We start from the raw sequence: 20,463 nt of genomic DNA on the forward strand, positions 1-20,463 counted from the left end.
CACCCAAGAGGATCACTCAGAGTTCAGCCAGCAGGAAGGCTGGTATGGAGGGTCCAAGAGCAGCATCCCTCCTGGTCCTGGGTCAGGGCAGCTAAAGGCCAGGGCTCAGCTGGTCCTCTCCCCTACATGTAATCTCCAGCAGGGTGGTCTGCAGCCTAGGACTCCAGAGCCAATTAGATATGGCCAGTCCCCTTGCTGGCTGTCTGTCAACATCACTCTGTGATCCTGTCTTTACCAAACTTGTGCTGGAGCTTATTTCCTTTGTTCCCTGATCCCTGTTTTGTAAAGCCCTGTCCTTAGCAGGTAAATGGCAGCAGGACACATTTGAGTTGCTGACTGTTTTTTCCTACCAAACATTACATATGTAACTATTAAAGTTTCCTTAATGAGTCTCCTGAAATCATCTTATGTGCCACACTTCACGTGCCACACTTCATGAAACACTGGTCAACAGGGCTTACTTCATGCACAGTCCCACATCTTGTAGGTAGAGGATTGTTCCATTTCATCCTGTTCTTATTTACATTTAGACAGGTTGTGCTCCCTCTTGTGTGTGGTTGAGGTTGTGTCATCTTTTTGCTCAGTGGCTTGCTGGTCATGATGTGATTACATTTTCTCATTAGGTATGGAAAGTAAAGGTGACCTGCGCAGTGAGGACGCACCTGAGATGATCAAACCCACAAGGAAAGCCTTCATCAAAACCCAGGGATTCGGAAGAACAACTGTTGCTAAGCGAGAGAGTGTGGGAGATGTGGAGGCAGGCTCACAGGGGCAGCAGCCCCCACGGCAGCACAGCCTGGCCTTGGGACGCAGTGGGACGTGGCCACAGTGCACCGAGCCAGTGGAGGAATCCCTCACAATAGTTCAGCGCCGAGGAAGGAAGAATGCTCATGTCTCCTTTGAAGATTCCAGTGAGCCAATGTCTTGTCCAGTCCCAGATGTTGAAACTGCCTTGGAAGGGAGGATAGGAAGTACCTGTGAGATGAAAAGTGGCCCCCACTCTGGTTCCTTGAGTGTACAGGAGCGACCTGCCTCTTCTGGAAAGGCCAGAGGAAGCAAGGAAAAGGAGGACACCTCCGACAATGACAGTGATGGCCTGACTTTGAAGGAGCTTCAGAATCGCCTTTGGGGAAAGCGAGAGCAAGAGCCACCTGACAGGCCCCTGAAAGGCATCCAGAATCACCTGAGAAAGAAGCGTCGGGAGGAGAATCCCACAGACACTGTGCATGTCGAGGCAGGAACTACTGTCGAGAATGCTCTGCCCAGCAAGCAAGAGCCAGAGACTGTCCAGAGGGTTGTGTCCCAGGCAGTGACCGATGACCAAGAGAGTCAGCGGGAGAGGGCAGCAGCTCAGCAAGTGAAAGATGAAGAGAGCAGGGACCCGGGCAAGCCTAAGTCTGAATGTGAGCTGCACGACCCCAACACCCTGGACCGCATGTGTCTCCAGCCTCGTAACAACAGGTGGGTCATGGGAGGACAGGGATGGGCTGCCCCAGCTTTAAAAGAAATCCGGGTCGTGAAAATAGTGTTTATATTTGTTTTGATTTTAAATGTTACAAAGCTAGGCTGGATGAATAATTTGTTTATTCAAAAAAGATGAACTCATCATTATCAAAAAAGGAATGAAAGGCCAGCCTAGAGCCACCCCTCCCCTGTGGTAGCCACCCAACATGTGGCTGTTTACAGTCAAAGTGATGAGCATGGGAGGAGGTGAGAATCCTCTGCCCCCACCCAGCCATGTGCAGCCAGTGGCTGCCGAGTACCCCACACGTGGTCTCAGTAATCTGTCAGAGAGAGCTCCCATAGACTGTTCCTTGGGAGACAGCAGAGGGCCAGGTGCAGACTGGTGGAACCCCAGTGTGGACATGGGGGCAGCTCAGAGTCTTCGCTAGACTTTGTTGTTAAGGAATCTCTATTGGCTTGTTGGTGGGACAAAGGCATCACTGCTGTTTTGAGGAGACATATACTGAAGTAGTTAGGGTACAATGCCTGGAAAGCCTATAGTTCACTCCAGCCAAAAAAGGATACACAAATTTAGTTGAATGTTAGTAAAATCAGTAGAGGGACATATGTGTTCTTTGTTCCGTTCTCTGTACTTTTATGTATATTTGCATTTTCTAAGCAATAGAATGTTAAAACCTATTGGACTTCTTAATTTGTCAAAAGTAAGTGTTTGTCCCTCACGTCCCATTCCTAATATCATTATTTTATGATTTCAGGTTTATGAGTTGCTGTGACCGATGTGAAGAACGGTTTCGTGGCAATTCTGGGGGCGCTTCTCAGGCTCGAGGAAGGCTTTTGGAAAGGAACAGGGAAGATTATATCTGCCCAAACTGCACCGTTCTGCAAGTGCAGGATGAGACTAAGGCAGAAACCACAGACCATCAGGAAACTAAATTTAGACCTGGAGATGCTGATGACACAGAGTTTACAAGTACAGGAACAGTGGAGCAAAAATCTAGTGAAGACCAAAAGATAAAGAGGAGAGTTGAGAAAGCTGCAAATCCAAGTGGCAAGAAAAAACTCAAGCTTTGCCAGCCTGTGAGTATTTTGCCTACTGAGGTAAACATTAAGGGGATGAACTTATGGGTTCCAGACTTGCTATTGGCAGAAATATCAAGGTTGGGAAAGTTTCTGTCTTGAAATAAGCTAATTTCTACCAAGACAGGTGCTGCATCTGGGTGGGGCTTCCTGAGCTCTGCCCCTATCTCCTGCCCACACCATCTGGACAAGCATCTGTACCTACCTCATCAGCTGTTGTGCACTTAATTCTTAACAATCACTTTTATTTCCATGTTCTTGATGTTACTTATGTATTTTATGTGTATCAGCAGCATTGTTTTTGAATGGCTGAAATGCGTGTGCCCTCCTGTCCACCCACACACACCATCTCGAGCTGCCTTGTGGTTCTTTTGCCATCTTGGTGTGGGAAGCCCTGAGTGGTCTTGGTGACTGCATCAGTCTGACCCTCACTGTTCTTGGCTCAGTGTGTCATTTCTCTGCCTTGTGGCTATTTCCTTGACACTCCTTCCTACCTGGTTTTTATGTCCCTCTGGGACTGTGATTCTTCATTTTTTCCAGATATGTCAGCTTCTGAGGAGAGATGTCACATGCTCATAATCTCCATTCCAGTGCCCATGAGGGGGCATGACTCAGAGCATGTTTCACTCTGGGCCTTCCTGAGTCCCTGGCCCACCCCTACCCTGGCAGCTTGTCCTCTAACTGGGGCCAACCAAACAGGAGGCTTTGAGGTTGCTGTGTCTCAAAGCATCTCTGCCTTATGAACACTCTTGCACTGTTAGCTGCAAGGTGGAAGTGCAAGGACTGAGCCATTTAAATAAATGTGCCATGAAAGTATTAAGACTGACTAAATGGAAATATGACACTACTGTTAATATCACAGTCATTAAGAAAAATTAATAGGAAAATTTCTCCATTTCATCTTTATACTCAATGTGTTTTACTTAAGCTTATATAAAACTTTATTCTAAGTAAAACAGATCCTGTGGAAGAAAAATAACTATGTTAATTATTTAATTTGAGAAATAAGTTTTCACTTAAGTACATTTGAGGGATGCCTTCATGTGTATTTTAGTCTTGACCATCAACACAGAAGCAACCAAGTGTACATCTTGTGCTGTATTAGGTTTTTGTTACTATATACCACACTACCACAAACTTAGCTTAGAACATCACACATTTATGGTTTCAGTTTCTGTTGTTCTCAAGCCTGGGCATGACTTCACTGGGCCCTCTGATTGGGATCTTAACAGGACTGCAGTCAGGCTGTGACTCTTGTCTCATCAGAGGCTCAGCAGGGGAAAGATCCCCTTCCAGAATCCCTCATGCTGTTCAGTATATAAGTATGTCCCATGCAATTTTTGTGGCATACTTATATAATATTTTTTGTTTGTTTATCTGAAATCCAGATTTAGTTGTGTGTCCCGTATTTTATCTAGCAGCTGTACTCAGATCCTAAACTTGGTTGGCCTTCCCAAAGCAGGGTAGCTTATTTCACAATCAGCAATGGAGTCTCCTCTCTTTAGGAAAGGCCAGTTTCTCTCTTAAGGGTCCTTTCTGGTCATCTCATTTGGGACCTTGCTTACCTGTGCAATTACTGCACGTTTGCCCTATACCAGAACCTGATTGTAGGTATGAAGTCTCATCGTGTGCATGGACCTTGCTCACGCTCAAGATGGAGGGAATTATACAGAGCATATGTACCAGCGGCAGGTGTCCTAAGGGTCACCTTAGAGTTCTGCCCACCACAGATGGTTTGAAGGACAGTTAAAATGTGAATACCTTGCCTCGGGGAAATACACTCATGTAGTTTGAATAAGTAAAGATAGGATTTTATTCATATTAAAAATATTATTGACATCTCTTAATTAAAAACAGTGAGCTTGGTACTACACATAGTGATTTTACACAGCATTTTAACTGCAGAAATTGGCAAGCACACTGTCTGAAGCTCCCTGTTTTGTTCTGCAGGTGGTAGAGGCTCCAGGCACCTCCAGGTGTACCCGCCCTGGGCGCTCCACTGTGGTGCAGCCCAACCTGGCCTACTGCAGCAAGGACCGCATTCTTAAACATGCTGCAGCTACTATGAAATGCTTAAGTTCAGGCAAAGAACAGAAGCCAAAACCTAAGGAGAAGATCAAGATGAAGCCAGAGAAGCTCCGTCTTGCACAGTATAGTGTTCAGGTAAGTTGACTCAGACCACCCTTTGAACAATTGGAGCAAAATTTGTTTAACAGTGTTTCCCCCTGAGACTTGTTTTTTTATTTATTTGTAGAATGTAAGGGAAAGCAGATACAGATGTACTGCAGATAGTATCACCTTTACCTTTGTCTTCCACCTTTTCCACCTATTTTTTTTTTCATAACCCATTAGCTGAAATTCAGTCATATAAATGCAGTAAAGCAAAAGCAGGTAACTCACTGCTGCATGGAGAACATAAGACTTCAGGACACTGGCAGCAGTCTTGAATAAAAGAGTTGGTAGTCACCCGATGGAGTTTGTATAGAGAGTAGACACACAGGGCAGTTGGGAGGGAGGTGAGCTCTGGACAAGTCTGTGTTCTTCATTTGAGACCTCACTCACAAGATTGTTTGTTTATTATTTTTATTCATTTATTTTTAATAGACTTTACTTTTTAGAGCAGTTTTAGGTTCACAGCAATATTGAGCAGGAAGTACAGAGATTTCCCATGTATACCCCTGACCCACACATGTGTAGCTTGTCCCATTAGCAACATTGCCCAAAAAAGTGGTACATTTGTTACAATTAATGAAACAGATTTATACATCATCGTCATCCAAAGACCACAGTTTACATTAGAGTTCACACTTTTTTGTGTATTCTGTGGGTTTGGACAGATGTTTAATGATGTGTGTCTACCATGATACTGTCACAGAATTTCATTGCCTTGAAATCCTCTCTACCTATTCATCCATTCCTCCTCCATAACCTCTGGTCTTTTTACTGTCTCCATAGCTTACCTGTTTTTATTTATTTACTTATGTTTTATTTTTTGCTGAAAGAGAAGTTTATTTAATATAAATACATATATTAGTAAAAAAGAAAGATCTCAAATCAGCAATCACCTTTGCACCTCAGGAAACTAGAAAATGAAGAGCAAACTAAGCCCAGACTTAGCAAAGAATGTAACTAATAAAAATTAGAGTATAGAAAATGAAAGAAAATAGAAAAAAATGTAGGGAAAATCAATGAAAGTAAATGTTGGTAGTTTGATGAGATCCATAAAATTGGCAAACCTTTGTCTAGGTGGACTAAGAAAAAAGAAAACTCAAATAACTAAAATCAGAAATGAAAGAGGGGTCATTACAATGAAATTTACAGAAATCAAAAGGGTTATAGGAGAATACTATGCATAATTGTTGGTCAACAAATTAGATCATCTAGATGAAATGAATAAATTTCTTGAAACACATCACCTACCACGACTGAATTTTGTAAGAAGCAGTTTCAACAGAACTATGGCTAGTAAGATGGGTGATTACTATTTTTTGAATTGCTGGTGTAGGACTCCCTTGAGGATTTCTTACAGGGCTGGTGACATGGTGGTAAACTCCCACAATTTTTGTCTGGAAAATACACTATTTCTCTCTCATTTCTGAGGGATAGCCTTACAGGATATGGTGTGCTTCTCTGGCAGTTTATTTCTTTTAGTATTTTCAGTATGTCATCCCATTTCCTTCTGTCCTGCAGAGTTACTGTTGAAAAGTTTGCTGTTAGTCTGATAAGGGCTCCCTTATAGGTGACTTGATGCTTTTCTCTTGCTTCTTTTAAAATATTCTCTTTGTCTTTGAGCTTTGCCAGTTTGACTACTTACTGTGTGTCTTGGAGAGGATTATTGGGGTGAATCTGTTTGGGGATCTTTGAGCTTCCTGGGTCTGGAGGTCCATGTCTCTCCCTGTTCCTGGGAAGTTTACCATTATTATTTCATTGGATAGGTTTTCCATGCCTTTTCATTTCTCCTCCTCTTCTGGAACACCCATGAGTTGAATTTTTGTGTGCCTAAGGTTGCCTTGTAGCTCTCTTAGATTTTCTTCCTTTTTTAAAGGTTTTTTTCCTTTTCTTTCTTTCTTTTTTCTTTTTTTCCTGCCTGGGTAATTTTTAAAAAGCTCATCTTCAAGATAAGAAATCATTTCTTCTGCTTGTTCTATCCTGCTGCTTAAGGCTATTCATTGTGTTATTTCGTTGAGTGAATCTTTCAGTTCCATGAGTTCTGATCATTCTTTTATAAGATATTAATCTCTTTGTAAATTTCCTCCCTTATATCATAGATTTTTTTCTCATTTCTTTATGTTGTCTGAGTCTTCTCTTATGTCAGTGAGTTCCTTTAAGATTGTTGCTCATAATACCCCTTATGTCCTTGCAAGGGTTTCTTGCTATATACAGTCTGGTATTGGTGAGTTACTGTATTCTTTTGGTGGTGTCATATTTTCTTGGATTTTCATATTTCTAGAATCTCTATATTTATGTCTGGTCATCTGTTAGAGAATAGTTGCTGCTTCTTCTGTTACTCTGGAGTGGGCTTTGAAGAGAAGGCTGTCCTTCTTTTTCCACACTCCACTGGTGTCAATGCCATTAGGTATCTGGTAGGCTGTCTGCATGACAGCTGTGATACTGTGGTGGTCTTGAGCTGCTTTTGCAGCAGCCATGGCTGTGGTAGTGGCTGTGGTGGCCCACCCATGTGGAAGGGGTTTTTTAGTGTGCTCCGTGTCTGCTTCCAGGCAGGAGATGCTGCCCTCAGGTCCTGCCTTGGACTCCAGGTATGCTCTGCTTCTTGCCTGCTTCCAGGTGGATGAGGCTGACCTTGGTACTCTGTGGAATTTGGGGAGAATTCAGGGATTGCTGGAAATCACAGGTTCTTCTCTCAGGCCTGTCCTGGGGCTCAGGTTGATGTTACATTTATGACAAGCAAAGTGTAACTAACACTGTTTGGAGAGTTTTCTTGATTATTTTCAAATGCTTATTTTACTTTTAGGTGACTTAATTTTTAAAGTTGGTAGTTTTAAAGCATAGAACTGACAAAGAAGTGGTTGCTGCTGCACCCAGGAGGAAAATGGCTGCACCAAGCATGCCCTGGGCCTGGCAGAGGATAAAGAAACATCATTTGTGCTCTTCCTGCATCCTGTGTCACTGCTCTCATACCTCAGCAAGGTTACAGGGGGTCCTGTGTCAGGGATCTTCTTGTCACTCAAAAAGTTGGAATCCTGAATAAGAGGTGGGAGTGCTAAGTGTTAGCTCAATGTGCAAAGGTAGCCAGACTGCTGCTAGGCAAATGTGGTGTGCAGACGCAGGGTAGATGACCCAAAGAAGGTATAGGATTATGACCTTTCTTGCTCAGTGAAATGAAGTGGAGGTGTACTTTCTGGCCTTCTTAATAATTGGGGTTTTACTTATTATCCAGGGAGGCATTAAAAGCTCTTCTCTGCACGAGAGACCAGCTCCAGAAAAAAAAGAAGGCACAGTGAAGAAGGCGGTGGTGGCTTTTTCTAGGAGCAAATCCCTCGGGAAGGAGACAACTTGTGAAAGCAGCATGCCGTCCTGGGCAAGCAACCACAATTACAGTGCAGTAAAGCTGGAAAAGACTTCCACTGTCTCATCATCACTGTTGTGCAAATGTATGTATCACCTGGGGGCTGGCCTCCTGGACCCCTCCCACTCTTTCCAGACAGCCATTTCCTGAGCCTGTCCAGGACTGGGGGTTGCAGTTGTGTTTTAATGCTGTTCATAAACACTGGCTGCACCATCAGTGCTGGAAGGGAATGCCCATGTGCAAGATGCCTCCTGACACTGAGGATCTATCTCTAATCTCTTGGGACTTCCAGTCCGCGTTTTCCAAAAAGGTGTACAAACCTCATTAGTAAATGTTTCACCTTGATGATTAAGTTTTTAAATCTGTTTTCCTTATCAGGCTCTGATAAGCGTTTGTATTGTCTTCAGCAAAATCTGAATAGATAGACTGCCCAGCATTTAAAATTCCTCATTGTCCAAACATCAGTTAGTCTTCTTACAGCCCATATGAAACTTAAGTTTTCCCACATGATCCAATCTCAGCACATAAAATCAGCACTTTTTTTTATATGTTCTGTGAACCTCTGCAAATTAGTGTTGCATCTCGTATTCAACTTAGGTATGCTTTTCAGGAGTTAAGTTTAACTCTGACTGGACAGGTGGGAGTTTTTTCATGTCCTACTCATATAGTACACACCCAGATAACATGCATTTGAATTTTGAAGGGCATTTACTGCTGCTCTGTAGATCCCACAGTGAGTGAGGGGTGTGCTTGCCCATGTGGAACCGCAGGGTGTCCTCACTAAAGAGAAAGTGCTGAGAATTCTAAGTGTGACTGGTTTCCTGGCTCATCTCTTAAGCTTTTATGAAAGATCAGACTATTAAAGGTCATACCCTGGCATACATTTCAAATTAATGTAATGAGGATATTCCAAATAGATCCATTAAACCCGATTAGATCACGCAGCTTGTTGATTCGATCATGCATCTTGTTTCTGAGACTAATGCTGCACCGTTAAATTAAAAATTTAAATTCAATCCATCCGATACATTTTATTCTATCATAAAACTATGGTCAAATCAGTTCTTATTTATGGTGTTCATAGTGCATTTTGTGCCTTATAAAATAAACACCAAAAAGATTAAATAGCCCTAGATTTCAGGATTATAAATGTGTTCTGTGTTTTCCTTTTTATTGTCCTTTGAACACATCACTTGGCGGGGCGGTACTTCTGTAGGTAGGTGCTAGATCTATTGTGGTCTATATATGTATATAAAAAAAGTAATTCCTTTTGGTTATGTAAGCAGCCCAAGACGTAAGAAATGGAATCCCAATTGAATTAACCTGTTACTGTGTTATAATGAATCTCCATACACCTTAGCTTGTTTGAGCTGAGAATTTCAAGCCAGCAAATAGCATGTCTCATATGTTCATCCAATTATAGCACCTATGCAAAACAGCACTTTTAGAGCCAATGAACAGATGTTAAAATAAGTATCTCATATCTGGGAAAGGGATTGGAGCAGTCACTTTTTAACATTCTGCTAAAATGCTTTAATTAAATTGATTATATGCACTTAACAGTAAAGGAAAGAAAAACTGGGGGGTATAAATAACCACAGAAGAGATAATTTGGATGATTAATTTCAGTTCAGTTAGTTTTTCTCTGTGTTGACCAGAATTGGAGAGCTGACCCCAATACTCCAACTGTGGGGGTTGAGGAGACTGTGCACATTGGAGAGAGGAAAAGATGGGGAAGTAATCTCCTACTTCACTCACTTTTTGAGGGGGGACAGGGATGGATGGAAGGCCAGATCAGAGAGGGTAATTTCTGTACTCATAGGTTTTCTCCTTTGGCCTTTCCCACTTCTTCCATCAGCTTTTCACTGACACTGATATGGCTAATTAACCTTCCCAGCACATCTCTACATCTCAAAATTGAAATTGATTGATATCTCAAATTTATAAGGGACATACATTTTAGCTACTTGCTTGTGATCATTTTCTGTTTCCCCAGAAATGTCATTTTTCCAAATGATGATTGGGAGGAGAGTAGGGTCATGGGTAAAATAATTCAAGTTCAATGTGCCTCTGCCTCTCTCTCCCACCAAACATCTCTGACTTTTTGGTAGCAGGGCACATCCTCTGAGTCCTGACAGGTATAGTGGGAGGGGGCAGCATGTACACAGCCCATCATAACTGCACTCCATGAAGACCCTTGTCTCCCTGACTGGCTGCAGAAATGCTTTCAGGGGGCGGGGGTCCTGAGGCTGATATCGGGTCCATTTCCAGTCTGTGTGACTGTGTACATTGTGAGAAGTCCTGTGGTGTAGAGCTGAGCATTGCTGCTGCTTGTGGAGGTGGCCTTGACAACATCCTCTGCTCCCACATGGCTGGTGCTGCCCTCGGTGTGTGGGCACAGGTATAGCTGCTCAGTGAACTGGGCCTTGCTGTGCAGGAAGCTCTCTGCTCCTGCTTAAGGAGGTGCCCTGCCTGTTAAATTATCCTTCACATTCTCAAGGTGATGCGATTAACATGAAATTTTTGTAAATTTTGGGGGGGTGGATTTCTGTATAATTTCCTTAGTTTACAGACACAGTTTGCTTTTTAGTTCTCCCCAAGAAAATGGTGTTTCTCTTGTGTTATTATATCTGTTTGCTTCCATATTGCCTCTCTTTGTTTCCACTGTTTACCCCCCATTACTCAAGGCATGAAGTGTGCTAAAAATTCTTTTCTAACGTATTTGTGCTTTATTACAATTTTGGAATGGAAGTGCCTGGTCTTTATATTTACAGACACAATTCCCAGTATATTGGACTCCCTAAAGTCTTGTAAAGTAACTTAAAACATTTGGGATGTGAACAGATTTTAAGTAGAAAACAGATTTCTGCAGTTTAATTCTAGCTGTGGAAGTTGAAAAGGAAAACCTTAATAGCCTGCAGATGTAAACCCAGATAATTGCTTGTGTGAGTTCCCCATCTGAAAGCCTTGTCCTCCCGCTCATGTGTGTGTGCCACACAGGTGGCCAGGCACAGTGTGAAATGGATCCAGGAGTACATGTGTCCTCAAGGATAAATTCTGGCATTGGCTCCAGAAGAACATTGCATTGAAATCATGAGTAAGTTTCCTTTACTAAAACAAACATATGGTAGAATACCAGATCCCAAGATCGTTGTGTAGAAATTTAAAGCTAGTGGTGGAGGGTGTGTCTGTGTTTTTTTTTACAAGTTGCATAAGCCATTTTCTCTGTCTCTCCCAGAGTTGTCAGTGACAAATAAATGAGGCTGGGAGTAACCAGATATTGTATATCTAAACCAGCATTCTCCTCCCAATTTGACGAAATATCAAAATTTGTTCTGATAAAGGATTTAGCTTGACAGCTGGTTTTTAATGTAATCCACATAGCTGGAATTTTCTTGAAAGCCAATAATGACATTCTTTTTGTATTTAAAGTGTCTTACTTTTAAAAATATTGTTATTAGCATATTCATTATTACAAATCGTGATTTTTCTTTATGCCCTTTACCTGATCCATCATGCCCCAAACTCCCTCCCTCCCTCCATCCCCACATCTCTAGTAACCGTTAGTTTCTTCTGTCCTTCTGAAAGTTCAAGGAATTGTAGTCTTTTCTGTTTCTTTGTTACTTTTCTTCTGTTTCTTTCTTTCTTAGCACCTAGTTATAAGTGAGAGCATGTGGTATTTATCTATCCTTGTCTGGCTTATTTCACACAACATAATTTTCTCCAGACTCATCCAGGTTGTTACAAATGGCAGAATTTCATTCATTTTTCATAGCTGTGTAGTATTCCATTGTGTACATGTATCACATTTTCCTTATCCAGTCATCTGTCGATGGGCACGGAGGTTGGTTCTATATTTTGGCTATTGTAAATAGAGCTGCAGTGAACGTGGGAGTGCAGGTAACCCTTTGAAGTGATTTCCATTTCTTTGGATATATATACAGTAGTGGGATTGCTGGATCATATGGTAGTGCTGTCAGTATTTGAGGAAGCTTCTTTGCTGTTTTCCATAGTGGCTGTGCTAATTTACAGCCCCACCAACGTTGTAGCAGAGTTCTCCTTTCCCCATATCCTCAGTAGCATTTGTTATTAATGGTCTTTTTAATAATGGTCAGTCTAACTGGAGTGAGATGATATCTCGGTGTGGTTTTGATTTGAATTTCTCTGATGACTAGTGATGCTGAGCATTTTTTCATGTACTGTTGCCAAACAAGCATCATCCACTGACATGCCGTCTGCACCAGAGCCCCTGCCTAGCTGAGGGGCTGCAGTTCTGATCTTTGAGTTCTGGTGGACTATATAGGATTATAATGCAATGGGTTCTTTCCTGGCATGTAAAGGTTTTTGTGCAAGTTGGGGGCTTTTGAGGGTTTTTTTTGAGCTTTTGACTATAATCCTTGTTTTAATTAAAAGCACTAATTTACTGTTTACCACATTAATTGAATAATGACTAGAAGGCTTTAAAGGGGGACATTTAAACAGCAACATTATTATGTTGTTGGTTGCCAATTCTTAGTATGGAAACATGATTGACTTTCCCCATCTTGCAAATTCCTCTCACCTTTCCATATTTCATTAATGGCATCACCTACAAGTGACTCGTCTAGTAGGACAATGTGGCATGTGAACCCCCCCCCCGCTCAGATGTGGTTGCCACAGAGGTCCACTTGGGGTTGAATGTGCATGTAAGGAGCACTCATCTGTTTACCCTTCCTGAAAAGAGTTTTGAAACTCAAGTTTACAAGAAAATTGCACTTGAATTCTGTAGTGCTATCCTAAACCTATGTAGGGTATTTTTATTTGTTTTTTTGGTAAAATGAAGTTTGTCCTTCAGTTTTAAAGCTCAACTGAGGAGTAAATTGAGTCTTTGATTATGGAGTTTGTTGGTCGAAGTAAAAGCTTTAATATAATAAAATAATAAAGCATTTTTCTATCTGAAATAAGCCATAGTCTATAATAAATACTGCTGACAGCCCTTAATTATGCTTCTTTTCTGAATTTTAAGATTTTAAAAATCCTTTTTTCTAGATGTATCCTATTCAGTAATGCCTAGTAAGCTCTTGCTAGTTAAGGGTGGGCGTGTTTGAAGCCTGTTCTCCTGTGTCACCCGCACACCTGCGCTCTCTCTTGCAGCCAGGAAGGCAGATGGAAGAGCAGAGGAGAAGGCAGCGGTGGCCTCGGCCTCAAAGAGAAAAGCCTCCCCGGGCTGCTTGGTGGGCAAACGACCATCACCAAGACATCTCGCTCCAAAGATGTCTCCTCCATTTGCTAATGTGGCAGCAGCCAAACCGGCCATTAAAAAGGCACCCTGTAGCTTCAAGGGCACCATCTCACAAAAGCCGTGGCTCTCGGGCACCCCATCAGGTGGCACTTGTGCTGTCATGCAGACGGTGGCTTCCAGACAGTTCCCTGGATCTGCTGCTTTGGTTGGAGCCATTGGGAAGCCGGTAACAACTTCTCTTCCTGTGGCCTCTCCAGTCCCAGGACACCTTGGGACCTGGAGCCTTGCCCAGTCACAGCCCAGTTCACAAATTCGGCAGAATATACGATGCTCCTTGAAAGAGATTTTGTGGAAAAGGTGGGCTGTTGTCCTTGGCTTTTATCTGTGGAAGCTCTTCCATGTATGGCGTGATCACTTTGAGATTGCCCCACTGTTTCAAAAATGTAATGTATCCAAATTCAAGGGTTTTATGTAGTTTCTTTTTCATTCCATTCAGAGTCAGTGACAGTGATGACTTAATCATGACAGAGAAAGAAGTAGGAAACATCGCCCTTCATCTGGAGAAGGAAATGTTTAACTTGTTTCAAGTTACAGATATTCGCTACATGAGGAAATACCGCAGCCTCCTGTTCAACCTCAAGGATCCTAAAAATCAGGTGTGTGTGGTCTCTGTGTACTGCAGTATTCCTGACGCAGAAGGAAACTTGGTGTGTGTTTTCTATTAGCTGAGTTTCACAGTAATACATCAAAGAGCATTTGCAACATTTATATTCTTTCCATGAAAGTTAGAAAGTATTTTTATCCTCTGTGACACTTCTGTATGCCCCCATGTACTTGGTGTTACTTGCGGATCTTTCTGTTCCCTACCTTAAGTGGACTCTTGTCAGTGATCTCAGTGGCTGAAGTTCATCTTTTATTTCACCAGATTAGCCTCTTCTAAACATTGCAGTGCCAAATCACATGTCCATCCTTTCATTGGCTCTAAAGTAAAGTACAGATTCTTTAATCTAGAATTTGGGTGTGTCCATATTCTGGCTACAGACAGCCTTTTCTGCCTTATTTTCTTTTCTCTCCTCACTTGAGTGAGCCCAACAATTTGGGCTACTTCACAGTAATAATAAGGAGCAGCCCCTCCAGTTCTCACCATTTGGACAGGTGCTGCAGGGCAGCTCAGTCCTCATAGCAGCCGTGGAGTGGGGGTTGTTCTCCTGCAATGAAAATGGAAATGGAATCTGAGAAGGCTGAGCTGCACATCTGGTACAGTCTCTTGCCTCCTGCCTCCAGGGCTCCCAGTCTTCTGGTCCTCTGTGTCACTCTCTGAGCTCTTAGCTGTGCAGTAGAACCAGGGACAGATACTCTGCATCTCAGCGTGGTTAACAGCCCCCCAGCACAAGTCATTTCTTCCTGTCTGTATTCCTAATACTGTATATTTCTGACCTGTATTCCAAATTGTGTACATGATTTTGTTTTTCCTGCGGAGGTGACTTTTTATTTTTTAAAGAAGAATCAGTGCAACATGGGCCTTGCTTGACTTTGAAACGCATGTTTTCTGTGCCTCCATTTGCTCTCAGCTGGGCGGCCTGGTGCGTGCTCTCAAGGGACTGCTTTGGGAGGCAGGTGAGGTCGCGCCTCTGCAGGGCTCTGTGCAGTGCAGCCTTCCATTGAAAGCTTTGGTTTTTTGTCCAGTGGTCCTTGAACCTCCAGGCAGAGCTTCTTGTGCTGCTTTGTTGTTTCTGTAGCCTCCACATTAACACACACAGATATTGTTTGAATGAATGGATGAATGAATGAATGATGTTTCTTTATAGGGACTCTTCCGTCGTGTTTTGCGTGGAGAAATCTCTTTGGCAAAACTTGTGAGAATGAAGCCAGAAGAACTTGGATCTAAGGAAAGTTCCCGGGGGAAAGAGAAACTGATGACATCTGTGAGTACTGACTCAGAATGGCTGCTTCAGATACCAGAGACTTAACTTTACCAGAAGTCAAATAATACACTGTTTGCAGGAGTGATATGCTTTCCTCCTGGAAAACAAGGTGGAGGACTTGATTTTTGTCTTTTTTATTTTAGGTGATAGAATCCAGAACTAAATTGTGCCATGAAGGCAAAAAGACTGACATTAAAAACAGGAAACCATTCCCAGTATAAAAGATTCTACACCCGTGTCAGTCTTAGGTGTGAGCATTTTGGTATTTTCAGGGTTCAGAAAAGATAGAGTAAAATTTCTCCATTCCAAATGTTTTTAGGTGTCTTAAATTATTGGGCAGGACACTGAGCTTATAACAAATATATATAATTTCATTACTTCTCAAGGACTTGTATCCAGTGGTCCTTTTTTTTTCGTCTAGCGGTTCTTAATCACATCCACCTTTTTTCATGTGTGCTGTTAATTTGGAAATGGCATTGGAAAATAAATGACCTACCTTTTTGTTTTCTTTGAGGAACAGCAAGAATCAGTACAAGCTGTCCCTGAAAAAAGCCCCCAGCCCCTTCTGGACGTCTGTAGCAGTTTGTTGAAAGACACAACAAGCCACCGTGAGGCGCAACTTTTTAATCTAAATTGTAAAATCTGTACAGGTGAGCATAATTTGGGGATAATGTTAAACTGGATTTTGTTTAAAATCACTAATCCTTGTAAAGGTGAGTTTAAACAAACAAACAAAAAGGGTAGAATGGATTTCTGGAGTTCATGAAGTTAGCTCCTCTCTTTGCATTGTTGCTTTTGGGTTCTCGTAAGCAATTATCTGCTCATGAGCACGCTGTGGTCTTGGATGTGCCAGATTTCTCACCATGTCTTTCCTCATTTACCTCAGGTCACATTTACTCATCAGAAGATGAGCCACCTCTGAAAAAACAGAAATTGTTGGCTTCTGCTAAGAAAGAAGACTTAAAATCCAAGTGTGTCAGCTCTCCATCTGATCCAGTTCCTAACTCAGCTGATGAAGGAACACCAGGAACTCTGCCCAGAAATGCTTCTGAGCCAGACCTGGAAAGTGCTTCTCATCCAAACCTGAAGAGAAAGTATTTCTCTGGGCCCCCAGGAGATGTCATTCCTGAGCTCTCCCCAGTGGAAGGCCGTGGGAATGCAGTGATCACCTCGGTCATTATGTCAAGCTGGGACTCCAGGACTGGTCCAAGTGGATTGTGCACAGTCACAGCCTCCATAGCAGCCCAGCCAGACAGTGCCCACGTGGTAGAAACCAAACAAGACACACCAATGCCTGCTTTGACTTCTGTGATGGTGCCCAGGTTCATACTGGCTAAGCCGTCCTCATCCCCTGACCCAGGACACTTGTCAGTTCCATCACAGAATATCAGGTGTGTATTTCAGATATAGTCTGAAAGAGCCAATGAAGTTTTCTTTTGAACTAATGAATGGAGGCAATTGGTGATTTCAACTCTTAATTTTACTCAGAAATACAATTCAGTTTATTTGTTCTTTGACCAAAATGTCTTATTTATATCCTTATGATTAAAACATTTAATTGGCAAAAGTAAGCTACCAAAACTTGCAGGAATTTTTACTTTTAAACACATGGTCTTCATTCTTTTGAAATTCTCATTGTACACAGATTTCCTTATTTTTCATGGTTTTGTTTTACAGTGTCTCTGAGTCACATTCCTCTGAAGAAGGAGATACGACCCACTTTTTATCTCAACTGAACACTGTTTGGAAAGGATTTATTAACATGAAAAGTGTAGCAGAATTTGTCACTAAAGCATATCCTGTCTCTGGGTGTTTTGATTATCTCAGTGAGGTTAGTACGAAGAGTATATGTGTGTGTGCTTGTGTGTATGTGTCTTTCACAGGATTTCCTCTACTACAGGCAGACATGTGACACTCTTACGCTGGCTGCCTGGTTACTTAAGTACGTCTGAAAGCAAGATAATGGTTGCCGCAGTGGGCCAGCAGGTTTGCACAGAGCAGAAATTTGAGCAGTGGGGCAGAACAGTGATCTGTTTAGCAGTGATCTGTTTAGCAAGGGCATTTACCACACATGTGTGCCCAGCCACCAGCATGGCCAGGCGTCTGTAACCTGCATAGTGTGGGTGGCAGGTGTAACCTCCTGATAGGTCTTTCATTTTTCAAAGTTAACAAAGATGGCACTAGAATTTATGACCTTAGGAAGGAGTGGCAAGTCAGTTATCCTGGTAATAACTGAATCATTACTGTATGTGTGTGTGTGTGCGTTCACAAAAGATTACATAAAAAGGTTGCGCAGTAGTTTCTAAACAATCCTGTTTGTCAGAAGGTTATTACACCACCTTTGGGTTTGGGAGCTTGTAATCCTGGATGGTAGTTCACCAGTCAGTATTTAATACGGTTATCACCATTTTCCTTGGAATTGTTGTTTTCTTGAATTTTGGGTTGTTTGGTGCCTTCATGTTACTGCATTAGTCTCTTTTTGAACACTAGAATTTCACAAGTGATTTACTCAAAGTACTTTTTATTTAGGACTTGCCCAACACAATTCACATCGGTGGGAGGATCGCACCGAAGATGGTTTGGGATTATGTTGGTGAACTCAAGTCTTCTGTGTCTAAGGTATCCGCTTATAGTATGGTCTCTGCAACAATGGAACATAGAGCTTATTTAAACATCTTTTTTAACCTTTCATTTTGATGGTTAACAGTTGGAATGTCAGCCTGCAACTTACTAGACACTTTCAGGTGAATGTTAAAGTAAGTTTATATAGTTCCATTCCTGTGTGATGGTGTGTTTGAGAAATACAGTGATAGAAGGGTTTTTTTTTTTCTTTACTATAGTCATGTCTATATGATTACATTTTAGTAAAAAAAATGTAAAAACTTTATTTCCTCATTTTTATTTTTATTTTTTTATGATTGAAGGAGTACAATGGGAATTTGGAGGTGATCTGGCAAAAGGCACCCAGCCTAGGCTCTTGAATGGGTTTTGGTTTTCTGGGAACCCCTGAGAATTAGCTACAGCTGCGTGTGTCTGTATGTACAGTTTTCCATCAGATTCCCAAAAGGGATTAGACCCTGTGCCTAGTTTAACCCTCCCATGTGGAGACACACAGGGAATGGCTGCAGATCGTGCAGCTGCTCACCGTGCCCACAGCCGCTGTGCATGCGGGAAAGCTTACTTTGCTGCAGACGTGGGTAAGCCTACACCTTACATGGCCTGTCCCTCTCACAGGAGAGCTCTCTGAAATTGAGGCTGTGAGTAGAAGTCATTTTAAAGGGTGTCCTGCTGAAACCAAGACTGGAGTCAAGCATTCGGATGCTTGATTGTGAATTTCTTTTACTACTTCATTATTTCATTATTTCAAATGTTGGACAATAAGGCTATGAAAGTCAAAATCAGAATTGCTAAAATCTCCCATTTCAGGCTGTACTTTTGAGGTTTGGGTACAAATTTTAAAGCAGATGCTTTCCTCTCATGGCCACAGGTAAAGTCTTTCCCCTGTCCTCTGTTTGCATTGTAGGAGCTCTGTCTGATCCGCTTTCATCCCCTGACAGAGGAAGAAAAGGTTGCCTATGTTTCTCTCTACTCCTACTTGAGCAGTCGTGGCCGTTTTGGTGTTGTACCTAATAAGACCAGGCACATCAAGAACCTCTACCTCATTCCACTGGGTGCTAAGGACCCTATTCCATCCGCACTCTTGCCCTTTGCGGGACCAGGTAAGCACCAACTTTCTGGGTGGTAATTAGGAACATGTGATACCCACACATATTCTCCTGTGACATATAGTCCTGCTGAGTTGGGATCCTGTACGGGCCCCTCCACTTCCTGGACTTGTGTCGGGGGCTGGAATCCATCACTCCCAGCATGGCCCCAGCACCAACTGGAGCCCACTCTTAACACCTGGCATGGGCTTGACTCATGCCAACTTTTTGGAATTAAAGGCCCACAGAGGAATTGATTAGTATCAGTATGTAACCCTTGTCCTTGGTTTCTTTCACCATATATGTGGCTTAATTCTAACCACTGAGTCTGAGGCTAGACCTTCCACCATGAACTCAACGGATACAGACATGGATCTAAAAAGTCTTCATATACACTGTACACGCTGGTGTTTTGGAGGGCATCAGGTGGGGGTGTCGCCTCTGTGGAAGATGGCACATTTTAACTGAAGCTGGTCTTTCAATATCTCACCTACTTACTTGCCTATTTTCACACACTTTATGAATTGTAAACCTCACAGCAGCCCTCACATGGGAGGTGGGGAAGTACCATCCTGTGCCCAGCTGGTGCCCGGCCTCCCACAGGGCTGCCTCTTCCCTGCTGCAGCCCTTGTGGCCTTTACTTCTGCGCTTTCTTGGGACACACACCACTCTCCAGGTTAACACTCATGACACAGGAGCTACCAAAATGGAGTGAACCCAGAGAGTTACCCCTGGGAAATCTGGTCCTCTCTTGCTCCTCCCCTAGATGTGGGGCACAGTTGGGGGTGCTCATGTTTCCCTTTGCCCTCATGTGTTTGGTATCGTCATGCTGGACACACCTTACAGCAGTGTAGAGCATCATTGATTTGAGACAAGTCCCTTCATCTCAGTAAACATTTCTTCTAAGGTCCAAGATAGGTGAATTTTATTGTTTCTTTCAGGAATATAAGTTATTTCCAAGGTGCTAGTTATATTTCAAATATTCATGCAACCATAACATAACAAATATGTGAGTCAGGTGATAAGATTTGACTATTTCAGGATAGGGGTACGCATTTTGGGAAAGGCCTATTTAAATTTAAAAACTTTGGGAATTTTGCTGGGGATGTTCAAAACTGTGGAGCTTTACTAGATCATTTCCCAGTGTGTGCAGATGAGATGGGCGAGAGTTGAAAGCATCTAAAAAACCAGCTGCTTTTAGATCCCAATCTCTAGACAGCTTGCTGTTTTCAAGACCAACATAAATATTAAGTAACCTCACCTCTGATGTATAAGACAACAAAGGTCAAAGCCAGCTTGCCAGGGCTGGGATATACTAATTGTTTTCATCAATAAGCATATTAGGCTATTAAAAGATAGTTGAGTGAACCACATTATGAAGCCTGGGGACCGAATCTTCCTGAGTTTAACACAATGGTTAACCCAGCACACGCAGTTGATTGATGAAAGAAACTTGATTTGTGCAAGAGCCCTGATGTTAGCCCTTTAGAAGTTGAGCCTTTCCCTGAGTGAGGTAGTCCCTGGTGACTTCCGCATGCAAAGACC

General features: G+C 42.4%; 1 protein-coding gene across 1 annotated transcript; it reads left to right on the forward strand.

Annotated features, from left to right (window-relative positions):
* Positions 1-625: 625 nt before the first annotated feature.
* Positions 626-18,959, forward strand: LOC134375687 (death-inducer obliterator 1-like). The gene is given in 14 exon segments (XM_063094347.1): positions 626-1,461; positions 2,220-2,541; positions 4,492-4,704; positions 7,940-8,153; positions 13,202-13,646; positions 13,786-13,945; positions 15,098-15,214; positions 15,358-15,408; positions 15,411-15,464; positions 15,729-15,864; positions 16,101-16,605; positions 16,892-17,045; positions 17,744-17,833; positions 18,738-18,959. Coding segments are annotated over 14 exon segments (3,519 nt in total).
* Positions 18,960-20,463: the final 1,504 nt, after the last annotated feature.

The sequence above is a fragment of the Cynocephalus volans genome, chromosome 4, assembly GCF_027409185.1.
Source record: "Cynocephalus volans isolate mCynVol1 chromosome 4, mCynVol1.pri, whole genome shotgun sequence".
NCBI lineage: Eukaryota > Metazoa > Chordata > Mammalia > Dermoptera > Cynocephalidae > Cynocephalus > Cynocephalus volans.